Genomic DNA, 27,379 nt, shown 5'->3' on the forward strand with positions numbered 1-27,379 from the left:
CAAGGAGAAAGTATTTTAGTTCAACTTCAATCCAACAAATGAAACTGTAGAAGAATTTTTACCTCAACAAGACCCCACAACTAGTCTTCAAAAGACATCTAAGTTCCCTTTTGATTTCAGTGATCCTGGTTCATGGCCACAAAGTTTTTCTGATTCAGAAAGATGTTTCATAACAAAAATAAGATTTGAAAATTTAACTGAACCAAATTTGAGTAACAGTAGCTGAGAAGGACGAAATTTAACCAAAGACTGGTTTTATAAAGTTCTCAAAAATGGAGAAAAAATGAAAAGATCATGGTTAGCCTATAGTGAAAGTAATAAAGCTCTCTATTGTATTCCCTGCAGACTGTTTCCACACTTAGCTTCAAATCAAATATCTTCTTTAGCTAAAGAAAAAGGACTTACCAATTGGAAAAAACTTAATGAAAAGTTGCATGAACATGAAAATTCATCTAACCACAAACTTTGCTTTTGCTCTAGGATCTTGTTTAGTAAATGGAAGTATTGATGCAGAACTCCAAGATCAGATCCAACAAGAAGAGTTGCATTGGAAAGCGGTATTGCGCTGTATTGTAGATGCTATTCTATTCTTGGCAAAACAAGGAAGTCCATTTCGAGGAACTAAAGAAAATTGTGATTTCAGCAACCCATCTAATGAAAAGTTCTTGAATACAGTTGAACTTATTTCGCATTATAATGTTCCTCTTCAACAACACATTGAGCGGCATAAGAAAGGACAAATATCCTATTTTTCACATAAAATACAAGATGAGTTTTTAGAAATTATTGCTAATAACATAAAGCAAGGAATAATACAAGACATTTTGGATGCAAAATATTTTTCCTTAATATTTGACTGCACTCCGGATATCAGTCACAGCGAACAAATGACACAAATAGTTCGTTACGTCAAAAAAGATACAACCGAAATAGAAGAAAGTTTTATTGATTTTTTTAAAGTTAATGTCAAAACAGGTGAAGGTCTCAGTCAAGAAATTTTGAAAAAATTAGATGCAGATGGACTTAACTTGGAGAATGGTAGGGGGCAATCCTATGACAATGGAGCAAATATGGCTGGAAAATATAAAGGAGTCCAGTCCAGATTATTGCAGAAAAACCATCTGGCATATTTTGTTCCATGTGCTGCACACTCTCTCAATTTGGTTGGTGCTAATGCAGCTAGTGCTACTGTCCAGGCTCAGAATTTTTTTGGAACTTTGAACAGCTTGTATTGTTTTTTTGCACTTTCAACTTCACGTTGGGAAGTTCTCAAAGAAAAAGTGCCGATAACATTAAAACCTGAAAGCAAAACAAGATGGTCTGCAAGATTAGATGCAGTCGAAGCTGTATATAAACATTATAGTAAAGTCCTGCAGACTCTAGAAGATCTTAAAAACTATGATTTCTCAACTCCTCAAACTGTGAATGAGGCCAGCTCTCTTTTGAAAAATATTCAAAAACTTGAATTTATCGTGATGGTTAGATTTTGGCATGCATTGTTAGAAAAGATTAACCCTGTAAACGAATTTTTACAAAAAAAAGATTTAACAGTTGATTTGGCTGCCCAAAACCTCAAAGGTCTTTTGACACTTATGAAGTCTTGCAGAGAGTCTGCACCATCTGAGGCCATTGCTGAGGGTAAATTGTTAGCAAAAATGAATAATCTAACATCTGCATTTTCAGAAAAGAGACCAAGAATGAAAAGAAAAATGGCTGATGAATTGTGCAATGATGAAGCTCTGACAAGTGTTGAAAATATGTACCAAATGACTATGTTAGAAATCATTGACAGAGTGATTACAGAACTTAGTGACAGATTTGAATCTTTGAATAATGTAAACAGTATGTTTGGGTTTTTGAGTGGTGTTAAAATTGAAGAAATGCAGACAGCAGATCTAAAAATTAAAGCCGAAAATTTGGCAAATATATACTCAGCTGATCTCAACATTGATGAATTCATGTTTGAAATAGAAAGTTTTAAGCATCACGCTTTGACAGTTGACAAAAGTTTAAAAAAAGCCACATCAAAAGAAATGCTAAGTCTCATTTATAAAAATAAATTAGAAGAGGGCTACCCTAACATCACTACTGCATTGAGAATCTTTCTCACGTTGCCTGTCACAGGAAAACGAAGTTTCAGTAAACTCAAAATCATCAAAAACTACATGAGAAGTACAATGGGACAGGGGAGACTTTCCAATTTAGGCATAATTTCAATTGAACACAAACGAGCATCTCTTATCAATTTTGATGATATAATCAATACATTTGCAGCTAAAAAAGCTAGAAAGATTTGTTTCTAATATAATATAATATAATATACGAAACAATTACTTGATAAGTTGACAAATTACATTGTTTGTAATACAAAGTTTTTCAATTTTTCACGTTTTATAACTATAATATAGTTGTTTTTTTCTATGTCAAGTATCTGTGTTAACATGTATATTGATATGTCCATAAATAAAACATTTTATTAAAAAACATGCAATATATAATTTAAAAAAATGCATTTATACACCTTACGGTAGTAGCATAATAACGTCGTGGGGGGGGGCGGCACACTGATTTTTGCCCCCCCTGGAAAATACCCTAGTTCCGGCCCTGCGTAACTAACTTGATGATACTTTAAATACGTTCGCGTATATATGTATAAGTACAATATGCATGGCAACTTAACCATTACTTTAATTAATATATCTATATAATGTGTGTGTTTGTATTTGGGTGTACATGTGTGAGTGTGTGTGTGTGTGTACATGTGTGTGTGTGTGTACATGTGTGTGTGTGTGTACATGTGTGTGTGTACATGTGTGTGTGTGAACGTTACTTATTCATATTGTATACTCACCATTAAACTGATTGTTCTAAAACTTGAAAAAAAAGAATTTAATAAAAAACAGCGTATAAATAACAAAAAAAAATGTTAAATAAATAAATAAAAATATAACTGTATATATAAAAATAAACATAATAACAGATATATATATGTAGAAAGAGAGAGAGAGAAAGCGAGAGAGAGCGAGAGAGTAATCTATAGTAAGGATGTATTATCACCGTTATCACAGTAGCTTTAATAATAATTCTAATGGTGTGATGATAGAAAAAAAATTGAATAAGTAGAAATGGCTGGCTCCATAATTATAGATTGATAAAAAAAATTGTAGATGATGATGATATGGTGTTAATGGTGAAGAAGATAATGACAATGATGACGATATATGATAATGATGATGACACTGATGATGATATTGATGATGATTACCTCTAGATCTCAACTTCTGCTGGTCTAGCATTATCACCACCTCAGTCACCTGCATTCATGTTAAATTTACTCGCATGATAATACGGACATCACTTTTATCCTCCTCATCATCACCATCATTATCCCTATCATCATCATCCTCATCATCATCATCATCATCATGATAATCATCATTACCATCACCATCATCAGTGTAGGCAGCATCATCATCATAACCAACGGGCCCATATTGGTTGAAGTGATCGGCCAACTGTTCCTCTGTGACGTTAACGGGCAGACCGCCGATGAAAATTTTCTTCTTACTGTTCTCTAGGCTTTTGCTGCCCTGCAAAATTAGGAACAAATTATGAATAAATTTTGGATAAATTATGAATAAATACCACGAATATAAATATGAATATATAAGTATGAATAAATTATGAATAAATACCACGAATATAAATATGAATATATAAGTATGAATAAATTATGAATAATTTCGATTCATAACACAGTAAAGAAGAAGTAGTTATGTGAGGATAAAAATAAAAAATAACAACAATGATAATAATTATAATAACAATAATAATAAAGATGTTTAACTATTTTCAGAAGTTGATCATTTACGCAGAATAATTTTAGTAAATGTTTCGTCCCACTCTAATAATAATAATAACAGCATGAAATATAATAGTACAGGCGCGATGGTGGAGCGGTAAAGTGCCTGGCACTGCTGTTGCAATGACCGGATTCGATGGCATTGAGATCCCAGCACACATTTGCAGGCATGCACTGTGCGTTCGTCGCTGATGTATCTCAAGTATATTGAAAGGATAATTATATGTTAATTTTTTTGTATTTTAATAATTTTATTGACTAAAAAGATAGAAAAGAAATATGTCACCTTATTCATACTTCTTGGATTGCAGGCTTTCGGGTCAATCTGTAAAAATAATAACAGTATAATAATAATAATGAAACGACAAATGAACTAAATTGCTATATAAAATAACTTATAAAAAATTAATTAAAATAGAATTTATAATAAAACGAAGTTTTGTGTGTGTGTTTGTATCGTGTGTTATCAGTGTATAATGCGATTGACTAACTGTACATTAATGATAACAAAATTTCATTAAACAGATAGTCGGAAAATTGGAAAATATAGTGCAGAACTAACGTTCCTGAACTCGTCAAACGAGGGGGGAAATAAAAAAGAGACATTACGTTGTGAAAAAACTGTTAGAAACTGAATGAACAAAATATTTCATCCATATGAAAGCTCTGTTCAAACTAGCTTGATGATGAAAAAGAAGAAAGTTAAATGATGTCTGAAATTGAAATAGCGTTTAATAGAAAATAGCAGAAAACCTAACTTTAAGAGTAGCACCCAAATCAAATTTTGCTTTAACTTGCTTCTAACAATTTATTTTTGTAAATTCTTTGAAGCAGTAGATCAAACAAATACTGCATTGAAAGCATAGACATAGGCTGCTGATGATTAAAAATGTTTAGAATTGACTCTCAAGAGATCTGCTGCTGACCAGCGTCGATGGTTTATAGTTTTTATTTTAGCTTTTCATCGTGATTATTTTCAACAAATGAAGAACGAATCAAGACTATTAGTTTAATAAATCCGCAAAACAATGATGACACAATGTTAAAACTTCCAAATTAACAAACTAATATGAACATTTAAGAAGATGAATGAACAAACGCAAACGACTGTAGAAACGAACGAACGAATGAACGGGGAATGAAAGAATAAATTAATAAAGAAACAAACAACTTAAATAAAGATTGAATGGTTGGATGGATGGCAGCGCTGACCCACGCATAAAACGTTCCAACCGACATCACAACACAGCCCTCAAGCACTTTTTATAATGAATAGCCAGGCAAGCCATCATCATCATCACCATCGCCCCACCATCATCATCATCACCATCAACACCATCATTACCAGGAGCATCGGCACTATTATTTCCACAAACGATCGTCGGCCGGCCATCACACTTAGCGTCATCTACAACGTACATACAACACAAACGAATCATTATCGTTAGCGATCTCTATCAAAGTGCCCCATATTAAAATCTTATTCCTTTCCCCCTGTCTCCCTCTTTCTCTCTCTCTCTATCGTCTTTCTCTTTCCCTCTTTTTTCTTTTCTCTCTCTCTCCCCTTCTTAAAAATCAAAATCTCTGCTGGCGTAGTTAAGGTAAAGCAGTAAGGAATAAATAGCCTTTACGCGATATCCACATCATCATCAGGATCGACATCATATTCATCCTCATCATCATCATTTAATTTCATTATACATACATAATTGAACAAAGAAGTTATTTGAAAAATGTGCACGCACACACACACACATATGCACGTACGCACAGTAATACATAATTCACTCTGATATATATATATATATTTATTTATATATATATAATAAGCCTAAACGCTTTTTTTAAACACATAATCATACTCTAATAATAAAATCACGAATTTAAACGTTTTAATAAACGCAAAAAGAACCAGCTAAAATGCAGCTTCTTTTTTTCATTCAAAATAATCCCCCCCCCCTCATTGATGCCATTATATTCTAAAAATAAATACAATTAAATATATAATGGCGCGAATACGTACAAAAATACACACACGCATACGAACACATACACACACACGCACGCACACAACATAGGAAGAGTCGCCCCACTTAACTTTTGAAGACATTAATGATAAAAATGTGTGCGACTATGATCGGTATTTAAATAAAAATTCGTGCCCACGTCAGAGTAGTAGAGCATTGTGCATGGGAACGGAAGAGAGTTAAGTGCTGACGAGACATTTATTAGTTTTTTCATGTCATTGTGGTAGATTCTCGTCATGATTTATAACCGAATTATTTCTTTACAACTCTAGGTTTTTCATTCATTTACTTCGCACAATCGTTCGTTCTTAAGTAATTCTTCAATTTATTCAGCCATTCATTCATTCGTTTGATCGTTCTATCAGTAATTCGTCTATTCATTCGTTCAAAATCGTACTCTCTTCAATTTATTTTTCTACAACCAGCCGACATCCATTCATAAATTTAAAATTTTTAATTTCTTATTCGTGAACCAGTCATCCGAGCAGTCACTACCATAGCATAGCAGCAACGCAATTTGAAAACCTCAAATTTTAAGATAAATTGAGCGAATGAATTTTAAGTCCTTAATGTCCAATTTCAATTACCGTCGGCATCATCTGCACGAACAAACACACGAACGTTCAAGAGAGCGATTTCTCTTTCATATCCTCGCCTTTTTACCGCAATAATGACCAAATTTCTAATGAATGACGTGATCCGTAAATAGATTTCGTGCAAATAGGAATAGGCTCCTAACAACATCAAACTTGTACTGTGAATATTGTATATTTTAATAAAAATCAAGTGGCGTAATTATGTAGCTGTAAAAGCGGCGCCGACGACGATGGTATTATTAGTAATGACGAAAAGTTAAGTGGCTGCAGTTGGCTTGGCGACGATGACGGCGATGACGATTAGAGTTGTTGAAAAGAGATGGCGCGAGATAAAGAGGCAATCACGCATGGACTTACATCGTCGTCGAATCATCCTCCTCGTCTCCGTACCACCCCTCTCACCATATCATCTCCTCATCTCAGCACATCTTACCACCTCACCATATCATCTCATGATAGCATCATTTCATCACATCGAGTTCTCACATCATCTCACGGCATCACGTCACATCTGTCGTCAGTGCAATCATTAATATTAATGCAATTCAACATGCTGATTATTTACCAATTCCACAATGGTTGAAATGCTTTAAAAACTTTTATATATGCAGATGGATGGATGGATGGATGGATGGATGGCTATAAACGTCATCACCATATCGTATCAATGACATTATTAATGTCATTGCTGCTTCTGTATGTAATGGACATTGCAGGGCAAACAAACATGGACCGCCTTCCAAACAATGTTCCTTATTACTTGAGGCATATATTAGAAATCTGCAGTCCTATTTGTAAATATTAGCCGCTCAGACATCTCTTATCATCATCATAATTACCATCATAATTGACGTCAGTATCGTCACAATAATCATCCTTCCCCTCATCATCATCATCAACACAACCATCTACATCCCCATCAGCAAAGGCTTAGGTTCTTGATTGCTTTCTGATGCATATCTCAGTCATTTGTTTGTTTGCGCAGCACAGCACATTACATCACACAGGTTGAAATGCTTTGAAAACTTTCATATATGCAGATGGATGGATGGATGGATGGATGGATGGATGGATGGGTTGGTGGATGGATGGGTTGGTGGGTGGCTAGAAGAATGGATGGATGGCTAAATAGACGGATGAATGAATGGATAGGTGGAATGATCAGATGGAATTTAAATAGCACCCCGTAAAATATGTACACACACACACGCTTGTTTATGGCTAGTAATTTCACTGAAATTGTATGTGAATATGTTATGTATGTCGCATTGAAGTTATTGAATTAATGTACACTTGATATCAAGGTCATTCTTTATATAATTTGAAAGTTTAAAAATGTAATGACATTTTTGGTTTGTCATTGGTTTTTGATGTCAGTGTATATAAATAGTGAATTCGTGTGACCTAACTAACTCTGTGCCATTTGTAAACTGTGCGCAATACGAAGGCTTAATTCCAAACAGATTCATTCGCCGAATAGAACATAACCCAAAAAATCGCTATCGTAAATTTGGAGATAAAAAAAGCTGGCTCGGAAAATATCGTCATGACGGCTAAAATATAAAAACATTGGACAATTTTATATAAGATCCTGCTTTCTACTTTGTATGCGTGCGCGTGTCTGGAGAGCAGGTAGAAAGCATAACGAACCAGAGGACGAAGTATATCTCGTAACCAGTTCAAGTTGACTAGCGGGAAACTTAGGCCCCAAATATATACGTACCAATTCCATAAATGATTAAATAAATGGAAAAAATATAATTTTTCAATGAACTCATCAACATGTACGTCTAGATAACACACCGACCTTTAAAACCAACAACTAACTCATCATACACTTCAGGTAAAAGATTTTCTAAGCGGTCAAACCAGGTCTACCATCATAGAGAGCTGCGAGAGATTCGGCATTTTTACCGAGTAAACATACAGACATGTGCATCCAAAAACATTATATATAATAAAGAGAGAGAGAGTGAGAAAGAGAGAGACAGTGAGTTTGAGAGAAAGAAAATAAGAGAATTTTATTAATAAGGAAAGTAACATCGAGTGCAATCATGAATTAAAATCAAATCAATTACTCAAATGATTGAACCGTCAATGGAGATAAATTGAATAAATTGCTTATCACAACCACCACAAACCACAGAAATCATTCAATTATTATCATCTAATAAAGTTCATCGTTATGATAATTTCATTCACCAACAATATGAACGACTCCTCAAAAATCTGAACGAGATTGGCCTTAATGCCTATGTTAACTCAGTCTATATAAAAAATCTTACATCGCTTTAAATCACACCAGGCTATTAAAATAGATGACTCAGACGGTAGAAGCACCATGTCTAAACAAATAGTCGCGTGTTGACCTTGTTCAAATGCAGGGAATCCCGACTACAAACACAAACACGCTTGTAGTATGACTCGCTCATCAACGCGTGTGCGGTAGGAAGTCATTGTGTTTCATAAGTGTTGACATTCTCTTAAGTACTTCTAATGGTATGTATCATTCATTAACTATCTCCATTCTTAAAAACCTTTCATAATACACTCCTTATGGCAGTTAAAGAAAATCATTTTGATATGAAGTATGGGGGAGAGGATGTAGAGTTTGCGAAAGTATGAGAAAAAAAATGTCTGAAATGAATGAAAACGAATTATGATAAAAAGTTGAAAAGAAGAAAAAAAAGATGAATGAACGAACGAAGGAACGAATAAATGGAAGAATAAATAAATGGACGGAGGAATAAATGGACGGACTGATGGAAAGTCATGAAAGAAAATCGGCATGTTGTTGGTGACGCGCATTGAATAGAATTTTTGATTATGATGACGATGGCGATAATGCAGCCGATGACGACAATAACGCTGACGATGAGGACGCCAACGATGGTGACAATGCTGAATATGACGCTAACAATAATAATAATAATAATAATAACAATAATGACAATAATAATAATAATAATAATAATAATAATAATAATAATAATAATAATAATAATAATAATAATAATAATGATAACGGTGATTATACTGATGATGATATCTTAATTTGAATAAAAGTATAAGGAACATTTTTTATATCAAACTCCTACTAAGACCTCTCTCTCTCTTTCTCACTCTCTTTATATATATATATATATATATCACATTATATATACACAATATAATATTGATTATTCAAATATATCAATACATCAAATATACATTATTGTCTAGAATTATATACACATATAAGCATCTAAATAATTAAAATGTAATAAATAGCAAATAAATATATCTAGAGATGTGATGTTGTGGTGAACGACACAAAAATATACAAAAATAATAAAGTGATATAAAGAGATTGTAATTAAAAGAATGACAAGCACTGCTTTATCCAGCTCTGTATTCGGAAATTATTTGAAGAAATAATAGTTAAATTTCAGTAGCATTACATTATTACTGCTGCAATTCTATCAGACACACTCATATGCATCGATTGAGGAAGTTATTGGGATAGTTCAAAAATTACTTGCTAGGTTGACTTCTTACGGGTGTGCTTAATCAGATTACTTTAATCTAATCTTTCCTCACTATTTAGCTTGTACCTTCCTTGAATGATTTTAGTATTGTTACTTTACAGAAGTTCTCTTCTTCGTCACTCCTTACATACCAACTTTTTTTTAACTTAGTAACACTATATCATGCATAACGGTATTTCTTTTAAAAACTTTAAACTAAATTAGCTATAAACTTGTGTTTAAATACTATGATATATAACCAACACAAACTCATGTGGAAATTAAAATTGAGGGTATATAACCTTATTTGAAACAAATTCTTTCTATATTGTTCCTATTTAAAATCAACAAACCTGTCTGCCATCAAGTATGTGACACTTGGAGGAGAGAACCATCTCAACACAAGCAGGATCTTTGAAGGTTACAAAACCAAAACCCCTCGATTTGCCTGTTCCTGGGTTCTTCATCACCACACAATCTATCACCTCCCCATATCTGCTGAAGTACTTTAGCATTGAACCTAAACAGCCCCCAATGGAAATTAAGCAGCATTGTTATTTTAATTTATTATAATTTTATAATTTATATTAATAAAATTACTAAAAATATTAGCATACATACCATTGTTAGTGCTCCAACTCAGTCCTCCAACAAATACTTTCCTGTGTGTATGAAATTTAATTTGGCAAGTGCAATATTTAATAATAATATTAATAATACTCATAATAATTAATACTTTTTAAAGAGAAATATTAAATATTTTATCAAGTTTAAAAAAATTAAGATCAGTAAATGAAAAAAAATGACATACCCTTTCTCATCTCCTTGTTGTTGCATGGCTAACTTCTCTAATTTCAGCCTTTCAGGAGGAGTGGCGACAAATAAATTTATTTTTAAAAAGTTACAAACCACACCACCACCACAACCGGATTCAGCAGACTGCAATACCCGGCACGGACTTTTATTACAAAAATTACAAATTTTTCAACAATTAAACACTCAAAAATAATTTCAAAGATAAATTTCTAAACGCAAATAACTTAATGAAATGTATCTATTGGCAGAAGTTTAAAAGAACTTCCAGCTTGTTTGTTTCACCTCACAACCGCATAGCTAACAACAGTTTTGAACTTTCATGTTTATGCTCAAACTTTTAAGTCTATGATTATATATATATATATATATATATATATATATATATATATATATATATATATATAATTAATATATAAATATATACATATATATATATATTTATTTATTATAGTTAATTATTTAATAAAGATTGTTATAATTAAGTTATAATAATAGTATTTCGGTTGTCTAATATGATGCAAATACACAAGGATGTCTCTAAACTGTACTCCGTTGTAGATAGAGACACATACCTACACACGCACACATACATACATGCATAGACTTACTGTTGCATGCATACATACATGATATATACAAGCATATATCGAAACGTACATAGAAACATGTACATACACACAAACAAGCACGTATACATACATTAAACAGTAAAAATTCAACATATATCAGAATGTAAGGTACATGTGTGTATTTATGTATTTATACATATTTATTATTATATTGAATAACAAGTTATGAAAAATGGTCAATAACATATTAAATGTTTGAAAGCAGAAATTATTGTTCAATATTTTTATCGTCCTCATGAATCAAGTAGCACGGCAATTACTTAACGCTCCGTTGAACGCGTGTTAAAGGAATGATTTGTGCCCTCTTGCCAATTTCCAATGATTAATGTCGTTCAAATGTGTTAGTTTGATTATGTGATGCTGTTTGCTACATGCCACGTGTTATTAAGTACACGAATACGGCGTAACAATCGAATAAACAATTGCCTTATCTATTTATTTATTTGTATATGATGAAAGTTTAATTGCTTAAAAACTTGAAAACATTTTAAAAATAAATGTACGGAATTGTAGAATATACTCTGCCGCTGGCTTCGTAATTTCACGAGCGAGCGTAAAAATTCAGCACTTTTTTGAATGAGACTACAATGTCACGGCGTAGACATATATGCGTATACACACACAAAGTATTTCAACATACGCTCTTATCTCTAAAAAAAATAGCTCATCACACGACACTCATTACATAAACTCTCCCACGTAAGCTATAAGTCAGAATGTGAGTGGATTTAACTGAAGGACACATCAGCTCTCGCTCATTCACAAACATCGTATGAAATACTGAAAGACACGTTCATTACTCAGGCGCGAAAATCACTTCATATAATCTGGATACAATGATAAGTTGTTCATTTGGAACCCGACTCCCTGCCAACTGATCGTTCAAACGCCGCAAAGCAACTCCTGTCTAGATAAACTACCGACAGTTAATTTATCAACTAATTCATTTTTATATTTCATAAACCATTCAAATGACTAAACCCGAGAACAACAAATAAAAATATATCAAATAAATAATAAATAACAAAATAATAAAAAGATATATACGTTATTTGAAATCAAATTGTTTCTAAATAACAACATTTCATTCTATATTAACAATATTTCATTTTATATTAACAATTTCATTTAGAATTCAAATCAACACACCAAAGTAACAAATCTATATAACCAACAATTTCAAATCGACAGGTTGGTATCCATTGTAAAAAGCACATAACAAACGATAATACATCACCAAATTTTAAATACCATACCATTATAAGTTATTGTCATTTTTATTGATAAATTGATAATTTATTATTTTTGTGATTTGATAAAGTTGATGAGTCCATTGGTAGAGGAATCATGGCTCGTTACCGTCTCTTCGGAACTCTTCAAATCATTCAGTATCACCTTAGCTAGCTGCTTTCCTAACTCAACACTGCATAGCATTAGTAACATATTATAATATAACATAATATATAACATAATATAATATAATATAATATAATACAATATAATATAATATCGTCTATTCAAAACTTACAGGCTAATATACGCTTCGTGTATTTCATACAGCACTTGCATGTACATAAAAATGTATATGCTTCCTAACTCAACACTGCATAGCATTAGTAACATGTAGATAATATAATATAATATAATATAATATAATATAATATAATATAATATAATATAATATAATATAATATAATATAATATCGTCTATTCAAAACTTACAGGCTAATATACGCTTCGTGTATTTCATACAGCACTTGCATGTACATAAAAATGTATATGTACGTCATGTGGTGTGATGTCGTGTGGTGTGGATGTTACATGCAAACGTGTGAGTGTGTCATCTGGTGTGGATGTTATAGCCTTTGAACCAGAAAATTCAATCAAGTAAAAAAAGTTTTATGGTCTTATAGACAGCTCTGAGTTTCGTATAAAGTTAACTAAACAAAGCACATCACTAACCCCCACTGGTCAAACGAGTTTATTCCCCAGATGATACCCTGTACAAAAATCTTGTGCTCATACATTGCTGGGTGAAAGAAAATGAAACAATTAAGTTATTTTCATCATTATTATAAAGTTATAATGAACCATCACGCTCTTCATAACACAACCGGTTTGTAAAGAAGAAATTATTGATAGCAATCTAAATGAACGATTTTTACTAAACAAAATATTTCGCCATTCAAGATACATATTATATTCGTAATTCTAAAAGCTTTCAACTAACATATCTTAAAAAATATATGCTATAAAATGACAAATAATGAAAATTTAAATTTAAAATAGGCAAAAACAATCGAACCAATAAGAAGGCCAAGAACAAAAGGTGTCAGTTTAGTGTAGATGATCGAGTTGCTAGGCCTGTTGCCTTCAAACACCTAATAATAATAATTATAATAATAATAATTATAATAAAAATAATAATAATCTACTCTGTCAAATATTAATTCTGAAATAGTGAAATATTAACGCTAATAATAGTAATTCATCACATTCGCCCATCTACTAAGTTAAGACAAAGCAACCATCATTTGCAGTACAAGCACACCAGAGAACATGGGCACATTACATGCGTTCACGCTCATACATGTACGTGGCAGAAATTTAAATAGACCTTGTGCGGTAGAAGGTGCTTGATGGTTTCGTTGGGCACACCCTCCTGGGACAGCTCCTTTCGTGCCTCCTCAGCTGTCTTGCCCTTCATCAGGGCCTCTGTCTGCGCCAGGAAGTTGGCCAACAAAATCTGCAAAGTTTGTTTGATTGGCTGACTGACTGACCACTCACGAACTTGCTATTTGATCGATTTGATTCGATGATCGACAGATTGTTTGAATAACTGATTTGATTGGCTGTTAATATTTTCGTAGTAGTTGGAGATGAAGAATTTAAACAGATGTATCTGTAACCAACAAAACATGAAACAAGAGACAAACTTCTTGATGCATATTATCCTGAATTGGATTGTGTGATTGGACCGCAATCAGGAAGTCACATGGCACTAAGCGGGTTCCTTCGTCGTATGATATTTAAAAACACATAAAAGAGAAAAAATTGAAACTTTAATTTTCATAGCACCATATCTGTCTGCAGCTTCACACACACGCACATACACAGACATCCACACAGATATCATATTTGCAAAACCTTGATGAATAAGCTGATAGAAAGCATGCTGCCCATTGGTGCCAGGCTCGCCCCATATTATAGGCCCCGTCGTGTATTTCACCCTGCTGCCATCCACCGTCACGTACTTCCCATTCGATTCCATGTCACCTTGCTGGAAGTAGGCTGGAAATCTATGCAGATACTGTTTGTGTATGTGTATGTGTGTGTGTGTGTGTGTGTGTGTGTGTGTGTGTGTGTGTGTGTGTGTGTGTGTAATAACGATTAATAACAATGATGGCGAGATTTCGTTGGTTACACGAACGGCAACAATGAAACACAACCACACCAACAACAACAAAACCAACAACAACAACTAAATAACACACAACACACAACAAACCTGGTCATACGGTAGAATGGCATGTGTCTCAGACCCAAAAAAATTAGTGTACCAGACGCCGAGCAGCGCTAATATAATCGGCACCTGGAAATTATTTATTTGTACTAACAAAAATTACAACTAAGGTTTTCTGTAATAATAAAAATAATTATTTATTTATTTATTATAATAAAAAATATTATATAAAAAAACAAAATTTAATACCTCTAATATTAATCACTGTTATGATCATTAATCCCTATCATCACCATCTTCATCGTCGTCGTCATCATCAACCACAATCACAATTATCACTATCATCATCATCGTCGTCATCATCAATCCCAATCCTCACCATCTTCATCCTCATCGTCGTCGTCGTCATCATCAACCTCAATCAAAATCACCATTAAATAATTAAGTAAATGCAGAAAGGAAAGAACAAAAAAAAAAAAAAAAAAAATTCCGACGTTGGATTCAACTGGCTGATTCAAGAAGTGGTTATCCATAAAATGAGCGCCCTCCAGCAACTCCGTGAAATGGTCAAAACCTAATGCATAATAATAATAATAATAACAAAATATAATAATAATAATAAAAGTAAAAAGATATTATTATTATTATCATTATTTTATATTTAAACCTTTAATTATATTATATATTTTGGCTTCATAAATATTTCTTTAAATATCTTTTATTTCATTTTATTTAGTGCTTCGACAAAAGAGTGTTACTATAATAGTAGTAATAATAATAAAACAACAACAATAATAATAATAATTATAATAATAATTATTATAATAAACAGCAACTGACCAATGTAGATCGAGATGGACAGACCGATAGCTGACCAGAGCGAATACCTCCCGCCTACCCACTGTTTCATGTGAATTATTTGAAGATGATGTGATGATAACGTAATTGTGATGACGTCAGAATGACGTCAGGTTTGGGAATGTTGTGAGAAGGAGCGTAGTTGATGTTTGTTACGTATGCTATGGGATGATTACATAAAAATGTTATTGTCGTTGTTGGATGACTATGATGTCATCACCGAGATAATATTACATTACGTCTATAATGATGATAATGACGTCATAAGGTTATCGTCGTGATGACAGTTATACCAAATCAACAAAATGAAATCATCACCAGGATCACCACTATCCTCATCAACATCATCATCTTCGTCGTCGTCGTCATCATCATCAAGGCCATCAAGATCATCATCATCACTCACATCCCAAAATTCAAACATATTCTTCTCCTCAATGCCAAACTCCTTCACTTTGGCCTAAATGAATTAATAAATTATGATAATAAGATAATAATATCGCGCACACACACACACACACACGCACACATACACACACGCATATATTTATAGCATATATATAGCATATATAGGCAAAATCTGATACAGAAGAAAAATAAAATAATTGTGAATACAACTGAATGGCGAATGTATGCTTAAAATAATGGTATCTAAATTTGAAAGTAACAGGCCACTGAGCTAGCATCTCAAAATGATGTACAGATAATTCAACGTTAGAAAGCATGTACTGTAGATACTGTACAAGCACATCGTATTTGCTTACTTACTGTATTGGTTGAGAGTGCCACGAAATGGCGGGCCACCGATGAATCCTGGTGTAATTCAATTGTACTACATTTCATGAACGCAATTATTTGTTGAAATAATGAATTTTAATTATTATAAAGATAGATAGATAGATAGATAGATAGATAGATAGATAGATAGATAGATAGATAGATAGATAGATAGATAGATAGATAGATAGATAGATAGATAGATAGATAGATAGATAGATAGATACCGCATCGTCACTGTGAAACTATCATCAGTTACACCAATCATTGAAATCATCACCTCCACACACAATCATCATCATCATCGTTATCATTAAGCATCATCATCACCAACAACCATGCATCAACATCCAGGTGGGAAGGGTTTGTTGCAACTGTTTGTTGGATCGACTGATTTGACGGTCCAATCGGCTCCACCGCGAGAAGGCAGTTGCTCCAGAGCTTTTCTGAAGTCCGCTCTAAAAACACTTCACAATAACACCATCAAAGCCGCCACAGAGACGTATCAGTCGCCGTTGTTGTTGCTTGACGGATGGCCTCCACCTACACCAAAAATAGATCCAACAGAAGAATCACTTCCCAGGGCAATCAGGCAGACCCTAGCTCAACTCCGTTCTGGCCATAGTATTCTTCTAAACAGCTACAAAAACAGAATCGACGGTGGGCACAATCATCCTTTCTGCAACAATCATGTAGATGATATACCGCATCTGTTTAGCTGTCCACAAAACACCACAAAACTACAAACAATAGACCTCTGGAGAAACCCAATTGCATTGGCGGTTTGGCTCCGGCCTCGATTGGAACCCTAGGGGTCCCCCAGAATGGGGCAACAACAGCAACAACAACATGCATCAACATAACCATCAACCAAGCATCATCACCATAACCTTCAACCTCTTGAGTGGCCTTCAGAAGCCACTGTTTGGCAGCGTTAGCGTTGGTGATAGTTTCTTGCGTCGTGAATGTCTGGAAGCAAATTTATCAAGTTGAGAAAATAAAATTATGAATAATCATGAATAATTATGAATAATTATGTTTAATCCATGTTTAACTATGTTTAATTGCGTTTAAACGTGTTTAACAACCTTGGAGGCAATGATGAAGAGGGTGGTGAGCGGGTTGAGCGTCTTCAATGTTTCGGCAATGTGGGTGCCGTCCACGTTCGAGACAAAGTGGACCTTCACTGAGCCGGCGTACGGCTTCAAGGCCTCTGTAACCATCAACGGGCCCTTCGTGCAATTCCATCCCCCACGTTAATATATCAACTTAAACAACAGAATTATATGGAACAATTTTTTTTCAAGAACCTATTATTAGCAGATATCAGTGCTAATGACGTAACTGGCGAAACACCACGTAGAGAGAGAGAGAGAGAGAGAGAGAGAGAGAGAGAGAGAGAGAGAGAGAGAAAGAGAGAAAGTGTGTGTTATAACACACATAAGACACACATGGCAGAGACACACTCACAACAGACAGACAAAGAGACATGCTGCACACAACATCACAGACCTGCACACAACAACACAACACTACAGACTTACACACACACACGCACACACACACACGCACACACACAGACACACACACAAACACAACACTTACAGACACACAAAGATTTTCATACATACATACTATACTCCCTAACCAAATCAGATCCCCCAATGCCAATGTTGACGACATCACTGATGCACTCCCCCGTGTGACCTTTCCACTCACCAGACCTGACCTCTTCTGAGAAAACCTTCATCTGATTTAACACACGTCTCACCTCCGGAATAACCTAAATAAAAAAAAATTAGCTAATGAAAAAGTTGTGAATTTATTTCTACAACAGATGCAAGAGATAAGCAGGGATCTCTTTGAATTCAAACCCAGTAGCTGCAGCAGCATGATCAGGCACCTTAACCATTTCACCACCCAGAGAATGCTATAAATAGAAACATGTAACAAATTCCTAACGTTGACACCGTCGACCATGACGCTGGCGTCGGGAACTTGATTTCTCAGGGCAGTATGGAGGACGGCCCTCTTCTCCGTAAAGTTTATTTTCTCGCCTGCAAACATGGCATCTCTGTACATTTCCACGTTCCTTGAACGAGCCTAACAAAAAACAATAATTTTCCCAAATGTGTGTACATCTGTGTGTGAGCTTAACAAAAAAAAGAATTTTTTTTACAAATGTGTGTGTGTGTGTTGTGTTGTGTGTGTGTGTGTGTGTGTATGTATGCGTTTATGTATGTGTGTGTGTGTCTCATAATTCTAAATAATAATAATTTTTTATCAGGTCATTGAAAATATTCTAAGTGGTCTCGAGTTATCTTCCATGGTAAACAGGCTATTTCTAGATAAACAAACACTTAATTTAATAGATAATCAGAGGTGAACTGTTTTTTAATATAAATTTCCCAAATATAATATTAAATATTATATTTTATTTTTAGTAATTAAGATTTAATTATAATTAATTATTAGTTATAACATCAATAATTCATAAAAAAAGCTAACGAGACTGAAGAGGTAGTTGAGTACAACATCATTGATGATATTTTTGGAGTAATCAAACAGGAAGTTTCCATTTGGGATGTCTAAGTTGATACTGTTTGGTTTCATTGTAACAGCATGTAAACATAACATGTAGCATGTAACACACCACATATAACATGTATACATGCAACATATAGCATGGATACAAGCAACATGTAAAATGTTACATAATATTTAACATGTAAAGATGCAATATACAGCATATAACAGGTAAATATGCAATATACAACATGTAAATATAAACATGCAGCATAGAACATGCAAAATAAAAAAACAACATACCATAACTTGTAAATATAACATGTGACATTTAAATATTTATTCTACTATTTAGCCATAACTACCTACATAGAACCAAGTCAAAACAGATCTCAATTTTATACTGGAAACTAATTAAAAATGTTAAAGTTTAACCAATAACATAATCTAGATATATATGCAATAAATTACAACTTATGCTTAACTTATCACATAATAAATGTTATAAATACAGTATAATGATAAACAAATGCACAGCATATGAAAATGGTTTAACAAATAAATGGCAGAAAGAATAGAATAGACAGAGACACCCTTAGTTAGTATGATTATGATAGATAGAAACATCTGATTAATATGATTATGATAGAATAGAAACATCTGAAACTTTAGAAAACCATTTTTGAAAGAAATTGAAATGTTCAGCTGTGAAGTATTCTGTATCATTATGATTCAGATTAATATGATTATGATAGAATAGAAACATCTGAAACTTTAGAAAACCATTTTTGAAAGAAATTGAAATGTTCAGCTGTGAAGTAATCTGCATCATTATGCATCAATATAATTTATTTACAATTTACATTACACACTATACAATTTTTTATAGTATACATTTGATAGAGCCTTTCTTTAGTAACTAAAGTTTAGTTAGAAGTTGGAAAATTGAGTAATGAACTTAAAAAAAAAGATTTAAAAATTTGAAATAAAATGAATCATTTTTTTATCAAACTCTTGTGTTTGAAAATATTAAATATAACAAGCAAACAAAATAAAATTTTAAATTGTTAATAATTTAAATTTGGCAACCTTGAACTATCGCCGTAAAATTAAGTGAAGGTGCCTTTTAAAATTTAAAAGTTATGCAAGGGACCTACCTATATTTTTTAAAACGCTCCTTATCTTCAAGAAACAGTTTCCAAATATTTAATTTGACACCCTCCTCCTGGTAGTACTCCATGAGGATTTGGTAGTTGGAGTCATTTGTGAAGGTGCCAGCGTACGGAACGGCCATTTTGAGAAAAGTTAGGGGAAGACTGGAGTTTGGTTTGAAAAAGTAACCCAAATGCTAATGTACGACAGTCTAATTACTAACGGTAAGATCAGATGTGAAAAATGATGTACTGTTTATGTCGGTATTTCGCTTGTCGGTTATTCTATAAACATCATTTTTTTTAGCTAAATTGTTAAAAAATAACATTATAATATCATGTACAACTGAATTATCAAAAAAATTATAATTTTAATTTGAGTGTATGTTTGATTATTAGATAATAATGCTACCGTATACATTTTGTGGCTTTTTCCCTTAACTCGAAATTCATATTAAATATTTCTAAAATTTCTTTCATTCATTAATTATTGATAAAAAATTTATTGATACTTGTACGAATAAGTATTTTAAGTATATGGCATAAGCCTCATCTGCTATTAAACCGTACATATATATTCAAAAAAGGGATAAAAACAGCAATATAAGAAGAAATAGCAGTATAGAAGAAAATGCATGTAGACATATATATATATATATATATATATATATATATATATATACATATAGAGTATTTATCTTCTATGTTGTGTTGTATTCCATATGTGTGTGCATGTAGAACGTGGAAAATGCTACCAAGCCATTGTTTGCTCATCACTACTTATTGAAAAGTTAGCGCGAGTCACGTGGTTAAATTTGGAGGAAGTTTTAATTTGTTTGTAAATCGCAAAATTTTAAATTCGTAAAATAATTAAATATTAAAAATAAAAAAATGGCGACTCGAAGCAAATATGAATCAAGATATAAGGAGAGAACAAAATTAGTGAAAGAAGACACTAGGCAAAAGTTGAATAATGAAAGGCAGAAGCGATCAAGAGATGAACTGATGAATGCAAGGAGAAACATAGAAACTACTATTACGGCCACCGCAAAAAATAATAATAAAAATAAAGCTAATAATAACAATAGTAACAGTGTTACTAACAAAAATCAGTCATCCCAGTCCAGCTGGCAAGAGGATTCTGCTAGTATGAAAAGTACACCATAGCCTTTTAATTTTTAATTTTTTGTTAAATTTTTTTTTATAATAATTTTTTTTTGTATTTATATTGTATATAATATATATATGTATGTGTGCATGTATGTGTGTATGCCTTTTTATTTGTTTTTAATTGCTTATAGCAGCTATACTTATTTTTTTATAGCAGTGTGTGTAGCCATTGCTATTTAATAAATTTTATAGTTTTTAATTATTACATTGAAATTATGTTCAGATGTTGGTTCTTTGATGACAAATTAGAAATATATAAATGAATATTTTACATAATCAGTTATATAGTTATTTATTTCATATTCCTAGGGACGACTCGATCGAGAACTCTTAGCAAGACTCAAAAATCTATTGATATCGGTATAAAATGAATGAATTAACATTACTATTATTATTTTATTATTATTTAATTTTTTGTTGTTTTCAAATCTGTTTAATATTTTTGCTATTTTTAATTTAATTTCATTTTTCTAGGTAAAAATCCGAAAGCAGCTCCAGCATTCATAGTTCAACCTACTCAACTAGTAGCATCTAAAGCTAGTGGAGGTATGCGACAAAAAGAATTTGTCATGTTTTAAGATTTTATTCTTATTTTTCTGCCTAATAACATCCTTATTTATAATGCTACTGAAATATATGCTCTCTAAACATTTCATCAAAAAATTTTTTTTTAATATCTTAGGCCGCAGGACAGGTTTGTCACTGCCAGCTAATAATGGTAAGTATGGATTATTATTATATTATGAACTATTATAATTTTTATGTAATGTTTTTTGTGTCGTTTAACAATGTGTTTTTCTAGTAAATTAATCAGGTATTAATCATTAATTATGTATTAGTACATTCAATTGATTATATTTAATTATATTGATAATAATCTTGAATAATGAATTGCAGACGGTGTATGTGCGATGTACATTGTTACGTTGTAATATGGTATTAAAATATGGTGCTATATACTTTTATTATGTGGTATTTTGATGTTTTAATTTGATGTTATTTACATCAAATAGTTATTTATGTATATTATAATATGGTGTTTTGGTCTAAATGACCTTATATTTTGAGTTTTATTTTGAATAGATGTTTTTGAAATGATTTAAATAGAAAAAAGACCCAAAGCAGCTAGCATCCAGAAGGCTCCTTCTCCGGCTAAAGGTCTGTAAATTATTTTTTCTCAGTTTTTCAATTTTTTTATTATGTGTGTTATATCTATTCCTTGTGTTTTTTATTTTTTATTTCTTTTTCAAGTTTTTAAAAATTTTTATAATTTCATTATTATCTCTAAAAAAAATTTTTTTGCTATAGTTGTAAATTCCAAAATCTCATCCATAGAGACCAGATCAAAGAAGACAAAGCAGGCAGTACAACCTGCTACCAACAACAACAGCAGCATTCTTGGTTTGTATGTTTTAATATGTTGTTTCTGTGCTTTCTGTTGAAAATAAAATGACACATTTTGTTTCGTTTGTTCAGATTGTATTCGTATTTTGATTGTGTATTTTAATGCTATGCTATCTATCAAATTATTGCATTAGTATTTTGGTTTTTGTTTTTGCAATACTTTCAAATTTAAATTTAGAACAAAAACTGACCCTATATCTTAGATTTTTCTTTCCTTATTATAATTTTTTAAAATAAATAATCTATCTCCACTTGAAATTTATTCATCATAATTTTTTCAAGTTTTGTAATTTCATTATTATCCCTGAAAATTTATTCCATACTTTTTACATAGTTTATATTCATATCATAATATATTTATATATTCATGATTGATTTATATATTCATATCAATATATATTCATATATTCATATCAATATATATTCATATCAATATATATTCATATGTTTATATTCATATATTCATATCATATCATACATATCAGTTTTATATCATCTTTTATGAAATAAAGTTGTTAAATAAAAACAACAATCCAACAAACGTGAATAATATTTATTTATTTAATTAAATTTAAATGTTAATTACTTATTTGATTTATTAAACTTTTGATGTTAAACTTTTTTCATAGCTGGTTCTGGGTACACTTGTTCTAGATCAGCTAATAATTCACATCCGGCTATTAATGGTAGACGTGGAGCATTGTAGTTATACAATGCAATATTTTTACATCATTGTAATATCATTACTACTGCAGTTACTACTGCAGTTTTATCTCTAATTACTGTGATTGTTGTACATAGTCAAAATTAGTTTCTTGTAAAATTGTTGCCTCAGGAATTTATGATTCGTTCATTAATATGTACTTGTAGTTTAGCAGAGGTTGCTAGTTTAATAGAATTCTTGAGGTCGTTTTTTTAATTTTTGAAAACTTTTTCAAATTCGTTTATTTATTTATTTATTTATTTTTTTTTTATTAGGAGTAGCATCAAAAGGTGTTCAACCTGTTCAGAGAGGTATGCATGCTGATGTGTCAACTGATTGATCGATTGATTCATTTGTTTGGTTGGTGACTGCAATTATTCAGTTACTGGCTGATTGTTTATTTATTTATTTCATTGATTGGTTGGTTGGTTGGTTGGTTGGTTGATCATTCATTCATTGCCCTTACAGCACAATATACATGTTCCAATCATTGTTATAATTTATTGCTAGGAAGTGCAAAGTCGAGGACAAACGACAGCAAACCAACTTTGAATGCAAGTCTTGAAGGTGCTCAGTTCAATTTCAGTCGTTTGATTGAGTCATTTGGTTGATTGAAAAGATGATTGGTTGGATTGTTGAGTGAATAATTGATTGAATAACTGGGTGAGTTATATGTGTACAACTTTTTAAAATTCACTCAACTTTTTCAGTGATATCTTCAAGGAAGTTGAGATCAGCAAGACCACAGCCACAACAATCGTTATCTTTGATTGTTGAAGCCACCAGGAAGCCTGCAGCCAAGAAAGTTGCTGCTGAGGCTTCTGCTAAACCTGCAACATCCAGAGTAACTGCAAAGAGCAGTACTGCAGCTAATACTAGAAGAAATGAAGTTTCTGAAGAATCTAAAAGAAAACCTAGAAAACCATTAAAAGAGGAAGAAAAGAAGCCAATGAAGAAGGAAGATAGAAAAAAGTTACAGAAGACGGCCGAGAAAGGAACCAGAAAATCAAAGGATGGTTTAATAGATGAGGCTAAAATGTCAAAAAGTGATGTCACCGCTCCATCTTTTGCTCCTCCTGGCTTCAAATTCGTTCCTCCATCTAATGTTTCTTCCTTCAATTTTAACAAACAAACCACCAGTGCTATTGCCTATACAGATATGGTTATTCCATCCTCTGGCTTCTATTCAAGGTTTCTGTGCGTACGTGTGTATGTGTGTGTGTGTGTAAGTGTTAGCGTGTTTATATGAAAACATGAATCATACTTTTTTCTATATAAAAAAAAGTTATCTGATGCAATCAGTTAATTTCAAATATCTTTCAGAACTCTATTGCTGTATAAGCAGCAACGTTATAAATATGCTTTCATTGATTGTTCTAGTGAGGAGTTGTTGTTAAGCTGTGAAGTGGTGATTGTTTCCATTTGTTACATGCATGTTTTTGTCATTTTCGATGTTATTTACTTGCCTTGACTTCATTCTGATATTTTTGTTTCTTGTTACATAATTTATGTGAATGCTTGATTTGATTTTGTTGCAGTTCAAGGTCACTAAGATCCGGTAAGAATGCCGAAGATTCTTCATCTGATTCTCTATCTCCTGTCCCATCCGCAACTGAATGTACGTTGCTTTGTGCTTCTTTTTGAATTAACCCTCCAATGCATGACTTAAAATTTTTTTGTGATTTTGAAATATTTTATTTAGCATAGTTTCAAAACATCAAAAAAGCCAATTAAAATGAAATTTAAAAAAAATAAAGTAAGTTATGATCAAAAAACAAAGTGTTCCTAAAAAGGTACGTTATGAGTTAATACTCATGGTAAATCATTTCCTGTGAAAATGTTCAAAGCATTCCAAGTAGGGCAACATCACATTTTAAACATTTCTTTGATACTTTCTTGTGGCACAATTTACATCTTTTTCGTCCATCCGAAATTTTTCCAATGAAATGGTCTTTTCCATCAAATTTTATTTCATTTTCAACGTTACGGTTTACTGATTTTCTTTTCAGATCTTCTGGTTGGTTTTGCCCAAATATAGTTTTGGCAACACTTCTCCTGAACCCAGCATAAGTGTGATTTTCATGCTTTGAGTATTTTTTGGAAATGCACCAAGCATTATGAATGCTAGAATCCAAAGCGAAAGCAAAAAGCGGCCACCACCATTTTTTAATCCGAATATTGGTGCGCAAATTTTCAATGTTTTGATCCATCCTGTCAGTTCCACTCATATATTTATTATATTGATTTATTATATATGGCTGGGATATTAAAACATGCTTCTTGTTTGCTGAAGACCATCTTTTCACTTCCTTCATTGGTTCCAGCCCATTGCAGCTTGACAAGATAGAAACCACACTATTGTCATTCCATCTAACCGCAATAATATTCGAATCACTATCTGTAAAATAGTCAGATGTGCCTCTAGGTAATTTTTTCATTTCTTTTATATCCATCAATGGACATTTCTCTATTCGGTTAATTCTAACTGTACCGGTTGCATAAATATGATTTTCTTTTAGTCGTTCAATTAATTTGAACGAAGTGAAAAAATTGTCAAAAAATAAATGATATCTCTTATCATCAGGAAGGCATGATGTCAGTTTTTTAACTACTGATCCACCGAGTCCTAAATCTGGATCATAATCTTCAGTGGCTCCTTGATAGGGTTCACAACTCACTAAATAACCGAGACGATTATTCATGCACCAAATTTTGAATCCGAATCGGATAGGTTTACCTCTTATAAATTGCTTAGAGGAATGCCTACCAAAATATGGTATCATGGACTTGTCAATTGATAAACAAGTTTCTTCTGGCCAATATTTTAAAAATCTTTCATTTAACATATTAAACAGAGGTCGAACTTTGGCAATTTTATCTTTTGTGTCAATTTTTTCGTTATCGCATGTGTGTAAATATCTGAGAAGTTCCTCGAACCTATTCACACTGATGGCATTACTCACTGCTAAATTATGAACATCATTGCTTTGTTCCCAATACATTCGTCGATTTGGCAGAGGAGCATAACCCGATAAGAGCAAAACCGCTAATGTCACTTTATATTCTTCTTCAGTGGCATTCAACTGCTTCAACTTCTGACTAGCATATAAATTAGACATGTCAGTGATGAATTTGATTATTTCATCATCAAAAAATAATTTAAACAGAGTGTGAGGAGATGAATTCTCAAATTCTCTATTTTCAGAAAACACTGGTATGGGTTCTACATTCAAAATGTCACTCTTCTTCCAATTTCTTTCAATTGATATACTTTTTTTCACTCTTTTTTTTAATGGTGTTTGTATTTGCATATCAATTTCTTCTTTCTGAAGCATTTCTTTGCCTGCCTCAATGTTGGAAATTAATGCTTCAGCATTTGAATTCAATAAAGTTTTTGATAAATTGTCAATAATTCCTTCCCCATCCTCAGGACCACTATCTTGATCTGAACAGTTGGGATCATCAGGTGGTAGCATAATGATATCTGCTGAAAAAAAATCTTTTTCATCTTCTAACATGCTAACAACATCATGGAGTGAATATCTGTAATTAGTAAATTTACCATTCAATGCACTGCATAGTGTCCCGAAAAAGGAACAGTCATAATTTTAGTGTTTATAAAAAAACTACAAGATGTTCTATCATCAATTTCACGTAATTAACTAAATAAATAATAATGCAATTTAAAATTTTTAAAAGTTTCAGGAAAAAATTTAATCAAAATTGTTTATTACCTTTTTTGATTAGACATGTCAAAAAATCGAAATTTTCAGTATCGCTGATTTTAAACATAAAAAACTTCAACAAATTTTCTGATGAAACAAAAAGGTAAACAAAATAGTGAAGATGGGTGATTTATAGAGATGTGCTATAAAAAAAAACTCAAATAAG

At 32.2% G+C, this 27,379-nt stretch overlaps 4 protein-coding genes across 4 annotated transcripts in view; 1 reads left to right on the forward strand and 3 right to left on the reverse strand.

Moving 5' to 3' along the window:
• The window catches only part of HELRODRAFT_132012 (hypothetical protein), a gene marked incomplete at both ends in the record, with an annotated part of 13,480 nt that extends 2,807 nt beyond the window's left edge, over positions 1 to 10,673 (reverse strand). Inside the window, 5 exons of the mRNA XM_009012992.1 lie at positions 3,266 to 3,314; positions 3,486 to 3,590; positions 4,149 to 4,187; positions 10,345 to 10,511; positions 10,613 to 10,673. Coding sequence (XP_009011240.1) covers positions 3,266 to 3,314; positions 3,486 to 3,590; positions 4,149 to 4,187; positions 10,345 to 10,511; positions 10,613 to 10,673 — 421 coding nt within the window. The remainder of the gene's footprint in view (positions 1 to 3,265; positions 3,315 to 3,485; positions 3,591 to 4,148; positions 4,188 to 10,344; positions 10,512 to 10,612) is intronic.
• A 1,693-nt stretch (positions 10,674 to 12,366) lies between these two features.
• On the reverse strand, positions 12,367 to 20,438 carry HELRODRAFT_109256 (hypothetical protein). Its single transcript, XM_009012993.1, has 17 exons — positions 20,218 to 20,438; positions 19,043 to 19,133; positions 18,497 to 18,637; positions 18,183 to 18,317; positions 17,623 to 17,766; positions 17,432 to 17,503; positions 16,526 to 16,570; positions 16,164 to 16,217; positions 15,740 to 15,800; positions 15,394 to 15,473; positions 14,945 to 15,028; positions 14,584 to 14,746; positions 14,373 to 14,449; positions 14,054 to 14,182; positions 13,742 to 13,817; positions 13,399 to 13,465; positions 12,367 to 12,859 (listed from the first exon to the last, which is right to left on the reverse strand). The coding sequence occupies exons 1-17, from the start codon at positions 20,352 to 20,354 to the stop codon at positions 12,736 to 12,738; spliced, it is 1,680 nt and encodes a 559-aa protein (XP_009011241.1). The 5' UTR covers positions 20,355 to 20,438; the 3' UTR covers positions 12,367 to 12,735.
• A 598-nt stretch (positions 20,439 to 21,036) lies between these two features.
• HELRODRAFT_190252 (hypothetical protein) lies at positions 21,037 to 25,132 on the forward strand (the record flags this gene model as incomplete). The annotated part of the gene is made up of 10 exons (XM_009012994.1): positions 21,037 to 21,367; positions 21,691 to 21,741; positions 21,856 to 21,927; positions 22,064 to 22,099; positions 22,489 to 22,539; positions 22,690 to 22,782; positions 23,764 to 23,799; positions 23,999 to 24,055; positions 24,199 to 24,526; positions 25,027 to 25,132. The coding sequence occupies exons 1-10, from the start codon at positions 21,103 to 21,105 to the stop codon at positions 25,130 to 25,132; spliced, it is 1,095 nt and encodes a 364-aa protein (XP_009011242.1). The 5' UTR covers positions 21,037 to 21,102.
• A 197-nt stretch (positions 25,133 to 25,329) lies between these two features.
• On the reverse strand, positions 25,330 to 27,006 carry HELRODRAFT_167491 (hypothetical protein; the record flags this gene model as incomplete). Its single annotated transcript, XM_009012995.1, has 2 exons — positions 25,330 to 25,502; positions 26,589 to 27,006. The coding sequence occupies 2 exons, from the start codon at positions 27,004 to 27,006 to the stop codon at positions 25,330 to 25,332; spliced, it is 591 nt and encodes a 196-aa protein (XP_009011243.1).
• Between the last annotated feature and the right edge of the window lie 373 nt (positions 27,007 to 27,379).

Source organism: Helobdella robusta (assembly GCF_000326865.2).
Source record: "Helobdella robusta unplaced genomic scaffold HELROscaffold_11, whole genome shotgun sequence".
Classification (NCBI taxonomy): Eukaryota; Metazoa; Annelida; class Clitellata; order Rhynchobdellida; family Glossiphoniidae; genus Helobdella; species Helobdella robusta.

What these genes read in the sequence shown, in the direction of transcription:
- HELRODRAFT_109256 (XM_009012993.1), bottom strand. Translation starts at nt 20,354, where the DNA reads ATGGCCGTTCCGTACGCTGGCACCTTCACAAATGACTCCAACTACCAA. An exon ending in ATCAGCCAGTTGAATCCAAC is followed by an intron (nt 15,029 to 15,393) that starts GTCGGAATTTTT and finishes AATAATTTCCAG; the next exon opens with GTGCCGATTATATTAGCGCT. An exon ending in AGCACCTTCTACCGCACAAG is followed by an intron (nt 13,818 to 14,053) that starts GTCTATTTAAAT and finishes TATTATTATTAG; the next exon opens with GTGTTTGAAGGCAACAGGCC.